At 41.1% G+C, this 21,224-nt stretch overlaps 1 protein-coding gene across 6 annotated transcripts in view; it reads left to right on the top strand.

Annotated features, from left to right (window-relative positions):
• Positions 1–21,224, top strand: part of fmnl3 (formin-like 3) — a 33,404-nt gene that overhangs the window by 1,979 nt on the left and 10,201 nt on the right. For 5 of the 6 annotated variants that reach the window (XM_003448250.5, XM_005478053.4, XM_025901687.1 and 2 more), the window contains exons 2-13: positions 12,926–13,009; positions 13,135–13,215; positions 13,570–13,646; positions 15,956–16,039; positions 16,428–16,574; positions 17,405–17,513; positions 17,648–17,724; positions 18,160–18,253; positions 19,683–19,757; positions 20,036–20,146; positions 20,251–20,400; positions 20,996–21,097. In XM_003448250.5, the coding sequence (XP_003448298.1) occupies positions 12,926–13,009; positions 13,135–13,215; positions 13,570–13,646; positions 15,956–16,039; positions 16,428–16,574; positions 17,405–17,513; positions 17,648–17,724; positions 18,160–18,253; positions 19,683–19,757; positions 20,036–20,146; positions 20,251–20,400; positions 20,996–21,097 (1,191 nt within the window). The remainder of the gene's footprint in view (positions 1–12,925; positions 13,010–13,134; positions 13,216–13,569; positions 13,647–15,955; positions 16,040–16,427; positions 16,575–17,404; positions 17,514–17,647; positions 17,725–18,159; positions 18,254–19,682; positions 19,758–20,035; positions 20,147–20,250; positions 20,401–20,995; positions 21,098–21,224) is intronic. The other variant, XM_005478055.4, reaches the window with a different exon arrangement.

The raw sequence follows: 21,224 nt of genomic DNA, 5'->3' as shown, positions 1-21,224 counted from the left end.
CATCTAACCTCTCATCTTAACAAGGAAGCCAGTAAGCGTGTGCCAGGAAACTTTGACTTTAGATGGGATAGCCTGGGTGTGCTGGTCGCAAACCATGTCAACATGGAGCCCTTATAGTATGATATAATATTGAGGCCGTGATGAGGGCTCAAAGGAAGAATTTACTTCAGTCCACTTTTGTCATAGAAATACAGTAAACGTCTCGAGCCACCTCTAATTTCTGTATATTTTGCTTCCAAGTAGCCCGATGTTATTGCCATTTTTAAAGCGGTCTTGAACAATATTTCTCCAGGTTGGTTCATTGGTTGAATCTATAAAAAATGCCAAACATAACACAGTTTCACAGACATAAAACAGTATTTTTGCATCATTAAGGTGATCCCAAAAGAGCTAATAGCTGAAAACTTTCACCATAATGTGCAATGTGACCTTAGAAAAATTGAGAAAACTGGTGAAACAAGTAGAGGAAAAAGTTGCAGGCCTAAAAACTCTCTGAAACATGTGGAAGTCATGTGTTTGAGTCGTGACACGGGACCTGAGAGATGCACCTGGGCCTTCAGCTGAGCCAAATTACACAAGAAGTTGACTGAAAATAAGCTGCAACAGGTGGGTGTCTACAGCCACTGTTAACACACTGGAGAGTTCTGTCATGGAATAAAAACAAAAAGCAGCCAACAATCAAAGAAGAGCTTTAAAACAACCAGGAAGAAGCCTGGATAAATATTCATGAAGACTACTAACCAAGTATTGACTTTCAAACTCTTTAGAATTCCACAAAATCTTTTGCCTTATATACTGTATTCTCATTTATGTCCGTTTCCTATTTTCCTAGCCATTTATAAAGAAGTAAGGGGTGGCTCAAGACTTCTGCACAGCGCTGTATCTGAGACAACATTTGAAGGGAACTTTGGTACTGGAACGATCACCAGGACATGTTTCCTTCCTAACCGTTTTAGTCACGGTGTATTACTCACAGGACTTCTTTAAACTGCTTGTTTGAATACTTTTTCCACCCCCGTCTGGCTCCTTGCCTATCATACTGACACATAACAGCATTCAGCTGAAATCTGAGTAATCCAGGACCTAAAATTCAGACTTTTTTCTGTTTTTATTTATTTTCCTTGTCAAACAGTAGCATCCTAATTTCCCATGGGTGCTTATTTTGTGCTCCTCACTCCACATTTTCAACATTACCACACCCAGCTCTGACTTTCAGCTGTCTAAGGCCCTAATTACAGCATCAAGCACCGAAGAGTTGCGCTTGATGTGAGTGGATCCTCGCAGCATCACTCAGACGGTCTCTTTCTTGGACCCTCCATGTTTCTGGAATGAAGCCATTATTTGCTTGCCAGAGCAATCAGCAGCCACGGAGTAAAGCTCTCATATGAGGAGACTAACGCAGCAAGAAGCCATTCAGCCCCTGATTTTGAATGCTGTGCTATATCTCAGCTATTATGACAATTACACACTGTGCTATGCTACAAGCTCCACTACGACAGCCCACGGCATGTCCCTTTGATGCAGATAACTTCTGTATGAAGTGAGTGGCTGTAAAAAAAAAAGTCAGAAAAAAAAGAACTTCACTCGTATTTCACATATAAAAACACTTTTTGGATATTTTTTTTATCAACACATCCTGCCTAGGAAAAGTCTAACTGTTTGAAAGTACTGCAGCACAAATCCGTCCCTGTTATTATGTTCAGCCGTGCAGAGCGGATGATTTCTATGCGTGGAGCAGTAGACTCAACATTTCAGTTGTGTTTTCGAGTGGGAAAAGTTTTCAACCTCTCCAACCTCCACCTCACTCTGGCCCATAATAGCTCCACATTTCCTTTACTTTGTGGGAAAGTGCAACGTTCTTCTATATATTCAAGTCCTTATCAGACAGTGCTTTTCTCTCAGCCCTGCTAGCTGTTCGTTGTGAGATAGCGCTACATCAAAGGCTTCTGATTTTGCAGTTAGAGCTCTTCTGGAAGACAACCTCATGGCTTGGCTGTCTAGGGCTGGATCCCGAGGTGCACTTCCCATAGTATCATACTGCATGTGCCAAGCATCTGAGACACTTCACATCACTCTTTCTAAACTGAGCTGATTTCTTTCTTCAGTATTTGTTTGCAGAGACATAACTGGCTTCGCTTCAGCTTCAGCGCTCCATAAATGGATATTTTGAAATGGGTAATTTCCCCTCCTCTGGACCACTGTGTTTTCTATGCTTCATGATGGCATGCTGGTCCAAATGGTTGGGACTGCCCAACTCTCTCTCTCAGACAGAGCACACAGACATCCCACTGGAATGACAGCAGCCCATAATGATGTCATGGGCTCAGCAGCCTTTGCGAGCGTAGTAATATGCGTGGGCTAATGACTTTAACAGAATTTCTCTACTGTAGATTGTTGAAGGCGGTGGAGGAGGGGCGAGACCCCTGGGTTGGCTTCGACTAGTTCATGTGGTCTGCTAATAAAATGCCTGGGTCGGGTTTAACCGGCTGCATGTGCTAAAAGCATCTTCTCACTCCATCTCCTCTCTTTTGTCCAGCATCTTCAGAAACAGTTTCAGCCCAGTCTTGTGCGGCTGGAAACAGCTGCCTGGTATTTTCTTCGTGTATTTTACAGGGGAAATTGCATTGTAGCCAGTGGTAGTTGTGGTTGGTTTGCTTTACAATGAGAACTGTGTTCCCTCCATGCTGCTACTGGTGCATAACGTTGCCATTAAGTTAAGCTTGCGATACAGATCTTTGTAGACCCCACAGACAGACAAGTGTAAATACATCAGAGCCATATTTGTAAAATTATATCTTGGTCATTGGTAGGATTCTTTTAATAGTTTTGGCTCCTTTTACCCCCTCTTTGTCCTTGGTAACTCTCACTTATCCTTGGTTTTGTGCAATTCCAGATGGATATGGAGCCTCTCATTCGCTCACCCAGTCAGTGTTTCCTACCTTCCCATTCCCCGAACTCACTCTCACTGTGGCTTTGCCCTGCACAGTAACTTTCTCCATATGACTCTGTCTTTATGAAAATAATGTGAGATGAGTGAGTGGCATTTCAAAGCCTGGGATCTTTTAAGGTTCCAGGTTTGAGCACCAATCCACTGCTGGATTCCTGTGGCCTGGTCTAGGCTGAGGCCACAGGAGACCTCAAAAGAAGGAAAATTCCCTTTGAACTGGCGGCCTGCCACTGTTCTTGGTTATAATGGCTTTACCAACATCTTTAAACGCCGCACACATCTTTAAGAGCTGTTACAGGAGCAGTGTAGGATTATTTTCACTTCTTGATTGCGCTGGAAACCGCCCTAAAGCATTCATCTTGCTCCGCTCAGCTCCCCGTGTCTATTAAACGCTGACATCGAGTTGCGTCATGCGTGGATGTGCTGTTGCAGTTTTTCTTTCGTCTTTTGATTGCTCATGAAAGAGGTTTTGAGATTAAGCAGCAGCAAATGTTGGGAGAACTAAAGAGAAGGTTAGATCTGTGTCATTTGTCAGATGTAGTGAAATGCTGACAATGTAACTCCAGTGCCATGTCTTACATCACTGTTTCTTGATGGGGAAGATCTAAGGGAAGCCGTAGTGTCTGCTGGATTCCACTTAAGAGGAACTAATAGATTCAAGCTGAGTGATGTGTTTATCGGACATAAAACCTAAATCATTTTAATTTGTTTGATGATAATTTGAGTTTTTTTATTTGCCTGATATCCCTATTCCACATTGCTTCTTTTCTCAGAGGGAAAAGCTGCATTAATTATATACATCTGGCTCAGCCACCCACCACTCTGTCTCAGAAAGAAAGGGATTATGGGAGTTGAGTGTACACTAATAACTTAGCCTTAGAGCAGCCAAGCAGGTGGGGTGGGGGGGCTCAGCACAAGGCTATCCACCTGGCTCTCTGCACCCTGAGGCTACAATTCTCCAGTCTGGTTCAGGGCTTTACTGCTTCCCTTGTTCTCTCATTGTAGTTATTTTGGAAAGCAAGGGTTAAGTTACAGCTGGGTGATATAATATGTACATATACATCAGATCAGATTTTTTAAGAAAAAGTTGGCATTTTGGTCACTTGGCTCAATGCTTGCTTAGAGCTGAATGTGAATACTGACCCCACAGATAAGGGTTGTTAGCATAAATACCATAAAAAGAAATTAAGTCTAAGAGGCTACTTTGTTTTAAAGCATGTACAGTACTGTGAAAAAAGCTGTTAACTAGCTTAAGTAATTAGAAAAAAAAAGTCTGGTTCCCTGGAAACAAAATATACAGACATGAGGGGTGGCTCAAGACTTTTGCACAGTACTGTAAGTCTCTATAAAGTTAAAAGGCTTTGAGGTTTTCTTGTTAATGTGTTACATCTCCCATATTTGTTCACTAAGAAACAAAATAAAAATAAAAATGAAGTGTTGTGGTGTGACAGAACCACGTTAGCTATTTGGTTACGTCAAGCTAACCCTCTGCTCGCTTTAGCTTCACATTTAGCTAACTTACTGATACGTTCAAATAAGTATATTGCCCCAAAATACTATACTATTCTGTACAAGTAGTTTACTTATTAATTTTTTTATTTAAATATTTTGGGGGGGGGTTTGGTGGGGGGTTGCACATGCCGCTAACGCAGCTGCACCTGGCCTGTAGATTGAAGAAGTGGTTTCCTTTTCAGTACAGTGGGAACCCTGACCTTGCAGCTATACTTTTTTTTAAACAGATGCTAAGAAGTACAGCTTGATGCTGTCTCTGGTATAGACGTACCTAAGTAACATGATGAATAATGTCTCATGCTCATCTTCAGTGTCATGTCCTAATCTTCCTTTATGTGCTCATTTCTTACGATCACAGTTCGGTTTTTATGTTAAGTCTGAACTGAATGAAGTCATATTGAGAAACAATGGGAAACTTTCTTAATGGTTACGATTATTGATGGGAGTCTTGATTTTGTTTTGGTTTTGCTTCTGCTTTATTTTATTTGCACCACTTCTTCCTAAAACATAACCTTCCCTTTGAGGAAGTATTGGTCTGATTCAGAAAACTTTTAAATGTTTCTCCATAGCTCAGGCTCAGATTTGGGCTGGGCATTGTGTTTAAAGGCCACACTGGCATGAGTTATTGAAGCCTTCATGCACCTGCATTCCTGGCATTCACTGTGTATATCCCCTGTTGGCTGGTGTGCTCACGGCTCTTGCATGAACTCACAGGGATGAACTAACAGGATATTTTCTCCACAGCGATAATCTCCTGCTTCCGATTAATGGCTAATTGCTGTATTTATTTGTATCTTCTTACATCACTCATATCTTTGTGTTCGCATTTCCTAGATACGGTAAATAAACTGTACAATATCGGTGCTGCTGCAGTTATTTTACATGTGTTTTGGAACACAACAACTTCCTGGAGACCTGTAAACAAGTTTGTGTTACACATGAGGTCATATTTGAACCGTTTGGAACATCTGTCTTTAAGAAGACCTTGAGCTCAGGACATTTTTGCTGTTATCTCAGGCTCTGACTGTGAATCAGCCTTCAAAGAAGTCTGTGATGATAAAGGCCTCTCATTTCAACCCAGCTATCACTGCTGTCGATCACCGCTGCACAACTGCTTAAATAATCAGGTTAACAAAGGGGTTCTGGGAGGTAGCTCCGGGTTTATGAACTGGAAATGGCATTTCTCCAATTTCCTGTTATTTTGTTGAGTGTTGTGAAAAGCAGATTGGAGGGAAAGTTATATCTCTCAGCAGATTGAGCCAGAGGTCAATGACGAAGAAGGGAGGGTTTGGAGAACGTTCGGGCTAAAGATGGGAAGGCCGGTGACTAGAATGAGGACAGATAAGTCCAAAAGAGGCTGAAAATATTACACCACAGCTGCAAACTGTTGCCTTTAAGTCTTGATCTAATGGGGATTTAACACACTGCTTAGGCAGCTTTTCAGCCAGTGAATCTGTCTGCTCTTATGTGGCTTATGTGTGTAGAAATAGACAGAGAAATCAAGAATCAATCTGATAATAATTTAATTGTTTTTTTGTCATTTATCAAATTGAAATGGCGTCTGCTTCTATTTCCAGCCTAACACATAAATGAGAATCAGCTGCTTTTCTTGGTTTTGTGGCGTTATAGATGAACGAGTTTTGAGATTAGGCTTTAATCTTGTCGAACAAGTTATATATAAAGGGGAATTAAGAAGAGAAGTTTCTAACTGTATTGATTAAGTGTTGGAAAATTGAAAGCAGTTGCAGGTGATTTCCGTATTTGTGTCTTCACTTAAAATACATGCTTTAGGTTTTGCATAGTGAGAATGTGGTTTGCCTGTCGAGATCGTGTTCCCACATAAATGAGGTGCTTTGCCCTACCTGTTACATTAATGTTTTAATAAGAAGCTTGTGACTGTGCCTGCTCATATTTGCTTTGTAAACACAAACCACCATCGTGAGCAGCGAGCAGGGAGGGGCACTGACCCCAAGAAAACTTTTGCTTCCCTGCCTTCAAGAAAATGCATCTCCCCCTCTCCACTCTTTGTCCCTCCTCTTTTCAGTCTGTGTTTGGTAGAACTGGTAGCAGCTGGTTTGTTGGCCCCTCTGTCTTTCAGGATCTTTGTGCAGGACCTACGCATTGTTGCGCTCGCCCGGTTTGGGTTACCTTGCAAAAAGAGCGACAGGTGATCAGATATCTCTTAGACAAAGGGGGGCAGTGTTTTCTCACACTCTGCTCCTCTTCCTGTCAAATCAGTTAAGCTTTACCTGCATACGTAAATATATTGTTTGACTGAATCTGCAATAGACGACAAATGTTCGTTTTACATGTAGACCAAGACTGATATATTGGATGAAGGCTAGTCTGCGAAACATCGTCATTTGTGATATGTTGTAGTGAAAGATGCTGAAACCAAAAGGTTACTTTTTAAAAAAAAAATTTTTTTTTGCAGAATACAATGCAGAAAAAATACTTAATGTAAATTTAACAGTGTTTCAGCAGCGCTAATCTGACTCCAGCTTATGTAGAAGAGTAAGCTGACAGTGGTGCAGTCAAGCTGGATCTTCACATTAAGTCGCAAAGTAGTTTTTTAAACAGATTGCTGGAAAGTAATTAAACGATTTCCTCTTCATGATCTCTTTTCAATAGAACATATACATATTTTTTAAAAAACCCATTATATTGATAGTGGATTCTTTTACTTCCCCAAATATTGGTACTAGCTCCAAACATTACATACTGGTCAGGCTCCAATTACACAGCTACACAACAAATTTAAAAATACCCAGGGCAGTTTTTGATTTCCTGAAGAGTTGAGGAAGTGTCCGCAGCCCAGTGACGACAACAGCTGAGCCACTCATCCTGTCTCCTCTTATTGTGCTTCCCTACCAAGAAAAAGGGAGGACTTCAACAATAGCCCAGGCAGCGACATTCATTAATAAAAAGCTACAGGCTCTGTCATAAACAGCCAGTCTGATTTATGCTTGTTTTTACCACATGTCTTATAAACAATTCTGGCTTGTAGAACTCTATTTCATGTATATGACAAGTATAATATGTTAGACAGTTATCCATTTGGTTCTGTATGTTCGCGTTCACTTCGGATGTAGTCCGATGTACTCCTGAAAGAGACATTTATCTTGAACTGTGTCCAGCATATTCTGGTATAGTGGGACCCTGAGCATCACTTTAAATCTAAGCTATGCATTTAATAAGCTTAAGGGAAACACACTTGTGCCAGGTTCTTTATTCATTGTGCTTTCTTTGCCCCCTTGCTGGATGTAACAGTCAGTAGTTTGGCTGTTACCACCCTCCTCACACAGCACCTTTTAATAATGAGGACCAGGTCTTATCTTACCCTTATTGGCTTTTTCATTATCTTCCTTGTGTTACTGGATTATTGAAGGATGTCTCTTGTTCATATACAGCTGTGTTGCTTAGGAGCAATAGTTTGCACAGAGAAAACAGAAGAATAAGACAACAAGAATGCACATATAAAGTAAAGTGCATGATTTGATGATTGATGGCTTCATGAGCAGTAAGAGTAAGTAGCTGATTAGTTAGGTAGAATCTGTTGAAGGTCATTGACTGGCCATTGTGAAACAACTGTTATGCATAGACGCATTTTGAAAACGTCCTTGCTTTGTCCTGCAATAGGGTCAGTGTGTCGTCGGCCCTGATTATGGTAGCAATTGAGTTAAGCCACAGATCCCGTTTTCCTGGACCCCACCCTGATGACCAGACAGACAGGTTGGGGGGAACGAGGGCCGTCTGGGCCTCCATGTTTGGCTCCATCCAGTGCAGTGAGCTCTTTAGCCACCCACTCATTTTCCTGTGAGATGATGATAACTGTCTGCTCTGTGTAAACCTATCAAAGCAGATAAAAGACACAGACTCTGCATTTCCATCCCACCGATAGACCACAAAAGAAAGAATCACACTGAATGTATCTTCTTAGTAAGTTACTTATTTCAGTTAAAAGAGGTATAAAGCGCCAAATCACAACAACAGTCATCTCAGGGTGCTTTACACCATAAGATAAAGACCCTACAGTACAGACCAGCTATGTGCAAGCACTTTGCGATCGCAGAAAGGTAAAACTGTCTTTTAACAGGGAGAAACCTCCAGCAGAACCACAGTCAGGGAGGTGCAACCATCTGCCACGACTGGCTGGGGGGTGAAGGGAAAGAGAAGAGACAGAAGAGAAGCGAAAAGAAAAAAAAGAGCATGGGGAGACAGGACAAAACACAGACTAAGGGAGAGAGATGACAAAAATTTAATGACATGCTGCCATGATATATAAACATGTGGGGAATGGAGAAGAAGTGTTCAGTCCATCACATGAAGTCTTACAGTAGTCTGAACCTGTAGCAGTGTAACTAAAGGATGGTTCAGGGTCGCCTGGTCCTGCCTTAACTATAATGTTCATTAAAAATGGGGAAAGTTTTGAGACTAATCTCAAAACTAGAGAGGGTGTCTGTCTCCTGAATCCAAACCGAGAGCTGGTTCCACGGGACCGAGGCCTGATAGCTGAAGGCTTGGCCTCCCATTCTACTTTTAGAAACTCTAGGAACCACAAGTAAGCCTGAGAGCTGGCAGTCTTGCTCTCAAACTGCAGGGTTGCTAATTTAAATCCATATTATCAGACAACTCCTGTTTTTAGCACCAGTGACTTGCAGAGTAAATGTCTGTTGCATACCTGGGAACAACTTATGAGGCAGCATGTTGTCCTCTGCAAGAACAAACAAGTTGAGGAAATTCCACAAGCAGAGCTCTCCAATTAAAAATCATTTAGTTTTGTGCACACTGGTGTGATGCGCTATCCCAACTGTAAGTGTGAGAGAAACTGAGAAAAGCCGCGGAGGAAACATCTTGTCGTGCTTTCAGACTGGTATCTCTAGGGACTTCTGGTGGGACTTGCAGGTCATTAACGTAACATCGGGCCGATTGTAAATCACTTGGATTAGGAAGCTGTCCAGCGTAGGGCAGGATGGAGTTGCCCTGCTGACTCTAATTTCTCAAAGGTCCATGGGCTCTTCAAAACATCCCCTCACTTGTGGGGGTCTGTGTGTGACTTGAGCGCTCTGCTTAGGACTTGATAGCTCTCCTGGACTCTCCTTTACCAGAAACATGACCCCATGACCTACTTTAACTGTTGACGCTTTAAAACCTCTGTCATCCTTTGTTAATGACGGAAATGCCTGTTTCAGAATTTATCCCCTCATGGCTGACCTCTGCAATAGATCCGCTATGCACCATCGAGTTTTCCGTTTTTATTTGTTCACTTTACAGTCATTTACACTAAAGAAATGTTTTAAAGACAGAATTTTTGCTGCTACATTTATGTTATGTGTCTGTATTTCACTTTTTTTTTTTTTTGTTTACCATTTAACTGATTTAACCTCAGTAAATTAACAGTTTAATGCACTGAGATTTTGTCTTCGGGCTCCCAAATGGCTGTGTTTGGAATCTCCACCCTTTGCTCACATTTGGGACCTAATGATTTGGCAGATAGCAGTCACAATAGAACTAGTTCATCTGGTTGTGAAGTGTATCGGTGTTGTGTTCAGCTGGATTTTGCTTTACACAGCACCAGAGGGCATACACTGACCCTGCCCACCAGCCATTGTTAGCGGTTTTCTATGAGAGGAAAAAAGTTGGCTCAAATGTCAAAGGATGGGAATGGCACAGCACCGAATCAAAACAAAGCTCAACACTGAATCCTTTGTCATGCCAGTCTCAGGTCAAACAAGAAAGGCCATGCTGGAGGAGAGAATATGTGGGCAACGAGCACCAAAACATTTTTGGCATAGCTGTAGTATTTTCCCTTTAAAACATTCCTGTGATTCCAAAATTATAAAAGGCTCCTGCCCCCTCTCCTTTAGCTTCTTTTAGCTTCTTCTAAACACAGGAAGCGAGCGATAATATCACTGTGGGAGAAAGTGAAATGAAATTAGCTAAATTGGGTTACTTGGCTCAAATTACCCAAATCTGGTCAGAAAGGAAACTTTCCCTCCGCCTTTTGCCCCTCTGTCCCTCACACTAACATTTTATAGTCGCTTTTGACACTTGCAGCTCAACAGACATCTGCAGAGTCTCACCGCTATTTATTTATAGTACCCCAGGCTTCAGGTGACAGTTGAACATCATTAAACAGCAGTATGTAATGTGTCCTCATTGCTCAGAATAGCTTTTCGGTGAGTTGAGGGATTCTGGTCATTTATTCGTCTTTAGCGAAATATACTTTTCTTTTTTTTTTACACTTTCAACAAGTAGTTTTTTAACTATAATCAATTATGTTCCTATTTTTATTCTTTCATTACTAAAAGGAGTATCTGTGCATACATCTGGTCTGTATGTTTTCCAGTAATTCAGAATTAAATTAGCACAAAAAGGAGACCCTGCTCTTAGCCTGTTTGTCTCTCTGCTCTACTTTCATGTGCACTGACTGAGAAACCAAAGGTGGCTTTGGGGCCAGGATACATCCCGAAGCTGATATCCAGGCTTATTTTTTAAATGTAATGTTTTGGATGTTTTAGGTCAAAAAAGTGTGACCATAGAAAAGTCGTGACTATTTTGCTTAACTCTTGACCTTACCTTCACAGAAGAGTGTACGATAAAGGAAATTAGGGCTGCTGCTTATGATTGTGTTCGTCAGTTATTAATTTGATAGCTATCCTGTCAATCATATGTGTTTATTTGTCTAAGAAAATCACAAAAACGTTCCAAAATAAGAAGCTAATGTTTGTCACCTCTACGATTATCAAAATAAATTTCAATTCATCCTGTGACCAGCAAATGTAAATATATACATATATATATTTCTCTTGCCCTATGATGACCAGGTGTAGATTATTATTCAATGGTTTTTAATCAGTGAACAGTGATAGGAGGCCATTTGGAACAACCCTCTTATTAAAAATTAAAAATTATTGATCTGTTTTTTAGAGTTCATGTCAAATCACTGGAAAAACCAAAAAAGTTCAGACAAACCATTTATTAAAGACACGTGGAAGATGTACGGCCTTCCTAAAGATGGTCTTGTAGGTAAATCTTGTCCCAGGAGAGGCAAAGGAGGAGAGAGCAGCTTGGGGGTCAGACATGAGAGAAATTTACTACTATAAACTACTACTATAAACAGGACACATTCCTCTTGTAATTCTGAACATCTGTTACCCATGTTACTTCTTTTTTCTCTCCAGCGTGGGTATTTTGAGTTAGTCAAAATAAGCCATATGTGAAATCTTCACACTGCTTTCCACTCTGGTGATAGCCTGTTATAGCTCTGTCCTGCATTTTCTTAGTTTACCTTGTTTATAGCTTTTCTTGGGCATCCACTGCCAGCTCAAAGTTGTTTCGCTTATTTTTGAATGTGTGCTGCAATCTGTGATCACAAAGCTGTGAACATGTATAGAAATTATTAGCTCTTTATGGTCCTGGCAGGATGATTTGTTTGCCTCCATATTTGGCGCTTGCAAGGACAAAATGATTCATGGCGCTGTGATGGAGTGGGCAATGCGGTGCCGATTTGGAAAAGTAATTTTGATATATTCACATGTGATATTTCCACCACTCCTGGTGACTGAGTTGCTACCATAGAAACAAGTATGTTGTTTTCCACACTGGAACATGCCAGCGTGAACATCACATCTGACCTGGTGGGATGGGTTAAAAAGGCAAGCTGTTGCATTTTAGACAGCAGTCTGAGTTATAGCTGCAGGTTAAAAGTCAAGCTGACGGGCCATTTGTGGCTGAGCTTATGGGATACTGTTGACACTGTTGTAAATGAGGGGTCTGAGTGCAAAACAAAATAAAATCCCACATTTCTTCAAAGAGAATCAGTGAGGCAGTTGTTTTCAGTGACTAGTTTGCTCCTAAATGTTGCACTTCCTCCTATCTAAGATTTCCATGTCAACCTCTGTTTACAAGCATTTGTCTCAGCAGAGGAAGTAATTAGTCAAACACTAGTGTCATACAGCTTGCGTTATTTTTTTACAGCGGTCATGAGGACATGAGATCCTAAATTTGTGCTTAGTTTCTAAACACAGATTACATAATATGGGGTTTAAATTGAGCCCAGAAAAACGGCTGCATCAGGTCATCTCGTGTGGCATTCAAGTGTTGCTGGTTTACATAACAAGTCTGATGACAGGTCCGGTAATAGGCCTGTACCCTGATAGCAGAATGTTGTGTTATGAAGAACTGTGCTTCCTGAGTAATACTCAGACCAAAGAGTGAGAAGGAGATGCGCGTCGTCTCCTTCAACAGGATGCCAAATGTCAACACAGGAAGTGAGGTCACGGTATAAGTCTTGAAAACTTTGTCATCAGTTTGCTGATGGCGCCAGAGACTCATAAAGTGCCAGACACTGACACAGACTTAGTCAAAGCCACTATAAATAGTCAACCTGAAAAAAAGGGGAAATAGTGTGGTATGAATGAAACTAATGCTTACAATTTTTAAATGTTTTTTTCTGTTTTCCAGAATTCTATGAACCTGCCTCCAGACAAAGCCCGGCTCCTCAGACAGTATGACAATGAGAAGAAGTGGGACCTGATCTGCGACCAGGTGAATTCGTGAACTTTGTATCATAAATTAGTAAACCTGCACTCAGACTACACACACCTGTCCACATTTTGGTGTGGCTGACTGCAGCAAACTTACATCACGCTGCTTTTTTTGTGCATCTTCAGGAGAGGTTTCAGGTGAAGAATCCTCCTCACACCTACATCCAGAAGCTTCGCGGATACTTAGATCCTGGAGTAACACGAAAGGTACAAAAAATTATATAGTAGAACTCGGCTGATTTATGCACACCAAAGTCTGCTTACAGGTTATGCACACAACATCTGTGACAGCTCCATGCACCTTCTCCTTATCTCTGCTGATACTTTAAGCTGTTACCATCTTAAAGTATCAGACGTTCATTGGTCAGGTTGCATGGTGTTTGACCTCTCTGGTTCTCCTTTATTCATCCTCTATTTTACAGTTCACCCTGAACATGAGGGCAACACTAAATCTGCTGATTAGGATTATTACTGTTTTTAAGGAACTGAAAGGTTCTCATGAAAACTGCTTAGAAAGTACAGCTTGAATGTAACCTGTAATAACCAGCATTCTTCTTACAGAAGTTTCGCAGGCGTGTGCAGGAATCTACAAAAGTCCTGAGGGAACTGGAGATTTCACTGAGGACAAATCACATTGGGTAATCACGTCTTATCTTCTATTTTTCTGGTGAATTACGCAGGTCTATTCATCTAAACCTCAAGGAAACCACAATATTGTTTTGCCCGGTAAAGAATATTCTATTGTGTGTCCCTGCTGCTGCTGCTGCTGCTGCAGGGACCCAGAGCTTTTTCTGGTGCCCAGATTCCCCCCTCCTATTGTTCCAACTGCCAAGCTCTGCAGCTCCACTTCATAGAGCTGGTGCTCATAATGCCCAGATGGTAGCCATTGTGTGGCGTTGTCCACTCCCCCACAGAAGGCAGCAGGAAGCTTTGTTGTATGCCAGAGGGACAGGAAGCACGGCTGACCATTGCTGAACCCAGTGAAAAGCACAAGAACAAACACAAGGATACTTGTATGTTTACAGAAGTCTCGCATAGTAAAGCAGACCACATTTTTGCATTGCAGAATCAAAAGCAGTACATTTTCCTCCTCACCCATCGCACACGTGGATGCTATTTTATCGCTTCCTAGCCTTCAGTGTCGCAGACATGATCTTTGAATTTATAATCCGTAGTCACGGAGGTGCTGCAGTGACTTGCCACTTAATCCGTGAACCAAAGTGGAACAAGTAAAACATGCCTTCATTTTTTATGAACTTCATTGAGCCACGTGAATAACTCTTATACCATTTTGCCTTCGTCAATAAAGGACTTTTTCTTTTTCAATGCAGTTTCCAGAAAGGCTCACAGGCAAAGGAAAGGGAGCTCTATTTTCAGAAGACTTTTGTGGGTGGGATTAAGTGTAACAGATGCCGGTTTATTGTGTGTCTGAATCCTCAGCCCTGTCTGGTGTGTTATTCCTGAGTTTGCCAAGAAAATCTGAAATAGCAACTGGTTAGAGAGAAGTACAGGGAGGAAAGAGTGAGGGTTCACAGCAAAGAGGGGGGGGGCAGGAAGCTGATGATCAAGCCCACCTCCTCATCCCCCCTCCTCCCTCCTGGACCCGTTCTAGTTGCTTTGTTCGCTTTCCTCTGCTCCTCTGCTCACCTCTCTTCCCTTTTCCCTCTTCCTCCTTCCCTCCGCTTTCAGGGTCCTGATTGGTTTCCTGCCTAACTTGCCATTGGCTGACCAGCAATCTGTCATCACAGCCATCATTTCAAGACTATTTTAAGAACCTTTTACCCCAATCCATCTCCCCCTGGAGTTCCCTCAAGAAATGGGGAGGAGGTAAAGGGGTCTGTGGGGGAGGCAGACTAAATACTGTTGAGTGTCAGGGGTTCTTCCTGAGCCCAGCTCTTTTAGCCATATGCCCTCCACATTCTTTCTCTAGTTGCAATGGGAATTCCTTTGTTTGGAGAAAACTGGAGTGAGGAAATCTGAAGCCTTGCTCTGCTTTACTTTCCATGGAATTTTTTCCACTTTCTTTCAGACCTATCTGGTCTGAAGAGCCGTCATCCCAAATAATTCTCATTTATTACAACTTTCGTCTCATTTTTTTGTAGTTTGGGACAAAAATTCTGTTGCCTATAATAGTTACCAAAGTAACTTTACCTGGATATATGGTAGAACTGTATAACTACAAATCAGATGAACAAGGAGCATAATGTGTCGGAAACAAAAGTCAGAAAATTCAGCTAGATGTGAATGAAGTGGAATATGAAAGCTTAAATGCCTCTAAAAACTTCCAGCATTACTTAAATAACAACTATGAAAAGTTCAGCCAAAGTTGAACGAGTGTATGAATAATTTGTTTAAACCTGCCTGCTAGTCACTTATGTAATTTACTAATGTATCAGAACAGTTGCTTAAAAACTCATTGATATTCTTTGCAGTTGCGAGAAGTACTGTGGCTCCACATCTAGTTACATATTGTCACACAGCCTTTCCTTATATACATCTGTACACATTTGTTTTATCAGTTGCTATTATCATTCCACGTCACACGGTACAGTGATAAAAGTTCCCTCAGAATTTAAAGTTTCACTCTTCTGTAATGTGCTCTGCTAGCTGTCCTTATTTCAGTTATTATTTGTTCTTTTTATAAATTAAAAAAGAAAAGCAAAACAAAGCAAACCCAAAAGGACAAATAACTGGTATTACAATTAATCAGCAGAAAAGCCAAAAAAAGACCTGAGTTGTTATAAACCAGTTCTTTAAGTTCTTTAAGTACAAAAGGATTTATTAGAAGGCTTCAGAATAAGAAGAATCTTAGTTTTCTTTATGTGTCTCTCACTCTCTCTCTCTTTCTCTCTCTACTCTGTTAGTCGGTAACGGGCTGTCCTAAAGGATAAGGGTGTGTTCTGGATCTGGTGCCCCGCTAACCTCTCTCTGCTTTCATGCGTCACAGGTGGGTCAGGGAGTTCCTCAATGATGAAAACAGAGGTCTTGATGTCCTTGTAGAGTACCTCTCCTTTGCTCAGTGTGCAGTCATGTGAGTACACACACACACAAATCATACACACCTCTTGACCAAACCTTTCCTTAGGAACTGGGTTGGGCTGTGAATCCAGCTGCTGAGTTAGCACATGTGTCATTTAGAGCCTGTAGTATTAGTACAGTGCATTCATTGGATGTATTTCCTGTGTCTTGTTGCATACTTTGTAACGTGAATGCATTTCTGGACGGATGCTACCTGGTTGAGTGCTGAGCTATACTTTGGGACAGAATCTGTGTGCTGAGCTTTATCGTGCCGCTTGATGACAGTTCTTGTGATAATGCCTGGCTCTCTACTAAGCCGCCTTGCAACCCTAACCTCCCCCATGCCTCTCATCTACACCCCTGTGCCTCTGTGTTGGCTTCTCTGTTTGTCTATGGCCCAGGTTGGATTTTGAGGGGCTGGAAAATGGGGAGGATAGCTTCTTGGACAAGTCTAAATCTTGGAGCAGGTCCATAGAGGATCTGCACCATATGAACGCCCAACCCTTCTGCAACACACTGGTGCGCTCTGCCCGCCAGTCTGTTCTTCGGTACGTATTGCTAAGCAAGCTTCCCTGCTATTAGCTTCCTCTGTTACTGCCTTGCTCTGCTAACCTTGAACGCTATATTTGCATGCAAGCCCATTGTCTTAGTACTGGTGTGTTAGAAAGTCTCTGACCTTTAGTGCTATCCGTCTCTCTTTGTTAATGGTTCTCCTTCATCTGCCCAGATGTGCATCTGCACTGTCCACAGATGAGATCCAGCTGTGAGCAGGAACATATGTTGGACAGTTGTGATTCTCCTCTTCACCACTGTACAGACATGACTTAAAGACAGATAGGGTGTAAAGTCTGATCGGAAAAACAGATATTATATAAGGGTGCACAAAAATAGTCCACAAGAACAGACTCTAGACTTATAAATATTATATAAATATATTGTCAGATAAATTACTAGTGAACTGTTATTGGTAGAAGGTATACAAAGTTTTTCCCCCCACATTTGTAACAAAGTATGGAAAAAAACGTATTCCTGATGTATGGTTATCCCGATTATAAACCTTACCAGAACAGTTACCATGAAATGACTGTGCAATATAGTTACATAATAGTAGTCTGTGAACAGAATTCAGTCTGTTAACAGCAACAAGGAAACCAGGCATCTCCCATAATGCATCTGTAACCTCAAAAGCCATCTAAGTTTTTTTCTGTCAGACCTCATTCTCTGTAATTTTCTCTTTCTGTCTCTCGCTGCGCCACACTTAAAACACAAATCATAGAAAATAGTAGATACACTTCAGAGCTCTGTTTGACTAACAGAATAGAAGCCAGAACATGGATTTGATTGCTGAATTTGCTTTAATGTGCTGAATCTGTTGCAGCTACGGCTCAGTCGCGAATAGCAAAACCATCAAGAACTCCCGCCTCGTGAGTCAAAAAGATGATGTGCATGTGTGCATCATGTGCCTGAGAGCGATCATGAACTACCAGGTACCAGGAACCACCCACGACCCACAATCAGATATGTCTCATAAACTTGGAGCATGATATGTTTCCTGTGCAGTCGAGTGCTGAACCTTTATGCAGGTTTTCTGACCACATCCTCTCTGTCTCTCTCCATGCAGTACGGTTTCAATATGGTCATGTCTCATGCACATGCAGTCAATGAAATTGCTCTCAGCTTGAACAATAAGAACCCACGGTAAGAACTCAGGACCCCACCTCCATAAAAGCAGGGCTGGGCCAAACAATAGGGGAAACCCTGCAGCCAGTTCATACGATATGCTTCCCATTCTCCGTGGGCCTCTGCTTCTCTCTGAAGTCGAGGATCAGAGGTGTACACACGGGTCGTTAAGGGAATGTTTTCTAAAGGGAGATTAGTGGTGAACCACTGAGACTGATTACTTCATAATAAAGTCTATGAGGGTAAACACGTAAAAACCATGGAAACACCCACCAAAGCTTCAGACATTAATATAGATTATGACTTTTGAGCCCTGTATGTTAACATTTACACCAATTTTGAGGATGCATGAATTTTGTGATAGAACATATAAAACTGTACTTTTTTAAAAAATGTATTTTTTCCAATAATAAGTGAGAGAGTTGTATTGATGAAAGTTTGGTGCATTTTCAGGACAAAAGCTTTGGTCCTTGAGCTGCTGGCTGCTGTTTGTCTTGTCCGAGGAGGTCATGAGATCATCCTTTCAGCATTTGACAACTTCAAAGAGGTGCCTATTTCAACTTTTTAATGAATTTTTAACAAGCTCTCAAGTTGTTATGTTCAGGATTAAGTTGTTACATATCGCTAGCCTAGCTATGTCTGAATATACTAATCAGAATTTAAGTAACATCAATATAATTGCCCTAATTTCCCACATCACTGGCGTGCATAAAGGCATTAAGGTCCAGTGTAGCAGGCTGAAAACTGAGAAGCTGTGGGAGATTTTATCTACTGAGGTTGCAAGCAAAGCTCTATGGTGGCGTGTCTGAGATTATTGGACTCATTAAGACATCAGATGTTAGGTAACCTTGAACAATAATCAGAGAATCAATTCCCCAGTGGGAGCCAGTGAACCAGAAAGATTTGCTTAGCCTTTTTACTTTTTGCTCGTACAGTCACCTAAACTCCGGAACCAGACAAAATGCCTTATAGTTGAAAGCCTCAGCGAGACACAAGAGCTAATCAACTCTCTAGTGGAAAACAACATAGTACTGCTGGTAGTTTTCCAAAATTATGCATTAACACAAAGTGACAGGTCTCTGAGATCTCACAAGGAGAAGGTCACGTTTGCTATTCATTCGATGTTTTTATTAATTTCATTTATTCAACCTTTATTTAACCAGGAATTCCCTTGAGATTAACATCTCTTTTTTAAGGTGGACCTGGCCAAGAAGGCACACCATTACAATCCATTACAATGTTACAAGAAGTTAAAAATCATATATAACATCAAAACACTTAAAGTTAGAGTCAAAATAATACAAATACAAGGCCCACCATATCAATAGCAGTTGCGCTGTTCATTTGCAGAAGTCTTTAGTTCAGAGAAAATCCTGAGTAACCAACTAGAGGGCCGCAAATCATAGCAGCTGTACTAGTCGTCAAATTTTAGATCCACAGCTACAGTGTTTGTGTGCAATGAAATGGATTTTTATTTCATCAACTTAAGAAACAACATAAATCAAACACTGAGATTATTTTGTTTGCAAGTAGAAAAACAGAATAAAAGAAATTATTCATTTATGCTGATTGTGCTTTTGTTCATAGAGGTGTAACACATCAGTGAAACCAGCAGTTTATCAGATATTTGTTATGTCCACTTAAAAATATACAGCACGACATTATGAAGCCATTGGCTTCATTGATTTTTGCTACATATTTGCTAATCATACTCCAAAGGCATGATTTTTTTTTCTTAATTAATAAATAAATAATTTTTAAAATGCAATGGACAAAAAACATGTAGTATGGTTGATTTTAGTTGATAAATGTAGGTAATATTTCCCTAAGGTACCACTTTGACATTCTATTAAAACTTCCTGTCTCAGGTCTCTTGTTTGTCTAAATCGGACAAAGTTTTTGTTCTACTTTTTAAACCAATCAATAGAATTTCAGAGAAAAAAAATCTTTGTTTTGCTTCACCTGATGTATTTCAGGTTTGCAAAGAGAAGCATCGCTTCGAGAGACTGATGGATTACTTCCGCAGTGAAGAAGGAAACATTGATTTCATGGTAAGACAAGCGTTTAGTTACATACAGATGTTGAGATGTACAGATGCTTTTTGAGTGAGAGTACATCCATCAATACAAATAAAAATGTTTGGCTCAAATGCCAAAGGTATTTTTTATTATTATCTGCATAAGGGAAAACACACTTTTATACAAGGTGCACATGCAAAATCCAGTGGACTATATGTCAGTTTTAAGGTAAAATATCCTGATACAGATTATATGTATCAAGTATATGAAGAATATTAATGAGCTGGTGTCTGTTTGCATTTGTTCTCCAGGTTGCTTGCATGCAGTTCATCAACATTGTGGTCCACTCAGTTGAAGACATGAACTTCAGAGTGCATCTGCAGTATGAATTCACCAAACTGGGACTAGATGACTTCTTGGAGGTAAAGAAATAATGTTGTGCTTAAACTGGGCCAGTCGTTCTCATTGTCTACGTGGAGACTATTTGTGGAATCAGTAATGTTGAAATTATTCTCTCCCGTGCCAGAAATCTAAACACACGGAGAGTGACAAGCTGTCGGTTCAGATCCAGGCTTACCTTGAGAACGTATTTGATGTGGGTGGCCTACTAGAAGATGCCGAAACCAAGAATGCAGCGCTGGAGAAGGTGGAGGAACTGGAGGAGCACCTGTCCCACGTAAGTGCACCACCCAGTCTGGACCACCAACACTGCTCTCTATACACATTTATGAGATTGTTGTGGTTCACCAGCTATGTACTTAAGTCGGCTGTTTCTACATGGCAATTAGAAATCTACTCGGTGTTTGCACTTCACAAGTGGTTCAGGATAATAATTGGGTGGGGAATGCTGGAAAATGGAGTGCGTGAAACAATCTTATTATTGTTCTCGTGTTGGCTCGGTCTTTCTGGGCTATTGCCTTTGTATCCCACGCTGCTTTGCAAAGACCTTCTTCACATGGAAAGGTCGTAGGCAGCCCCTGACATCATTCTTGGAATTTGAAAACAAACTCTGCTCTCAGAGGTCAGAAATGATGGGGGAGGAAGAGGGTAAAGATTCTCTCTGAATTCCTTAGCAAGATGTGTAATGTAAAATCAAAACTGAGAGCTGTGTCATGTTATTGCTGCATCATGCTGCTTGCTGTATCTTATTTCTTAGTGATGATGCAGTGTATGGGGAGGAGAGATGGGGAAGTGGAGCTGGGAAAGATGCCCACTGTGTGGATCAATTCTTTCCTTCTCTCATCTCAGTGTTGCTCCATCTTCTTTTCTAGGTGACTGAGAAGCTTCTGGAGGTTGAGAATGAAACAATGATGAAAGTAGCCGATCTGGAGAAGCTGCTCCTTCAGAAAGATAAGGAGTTGAACGTAATACGGGTAAGCCACAGTCCTATTGACGTGATATTTTTTGATCTCCTCGCATCATAAAAGCTTCAGATTCTGCGTGTGTTAGCAGAGATCAGGTTCATATGCTTGTGGCTAAATTGCTGTATTAGCAAATTAG

The sequence above is a fragment of the Oreochromis niloticus genome, linkage group LG20 (assembly GCF_001858045.2).
Source record: "Oreochromis niloticus isolate F11D_XX linkage group LG20, O_niloticus_UMD_NMBU, whole genome shotgun sequence".
NCBI lineage: Eukaryota > Metazoa > Chordata > Actinopteri > Cichliformes > Cichlidae > Oreochromis > Oreochromis niloticus.
Note: the sequence above shows the minus strand (reverse complement) of the source record. Positions and strands in the feature narration are given on the sequence as shown.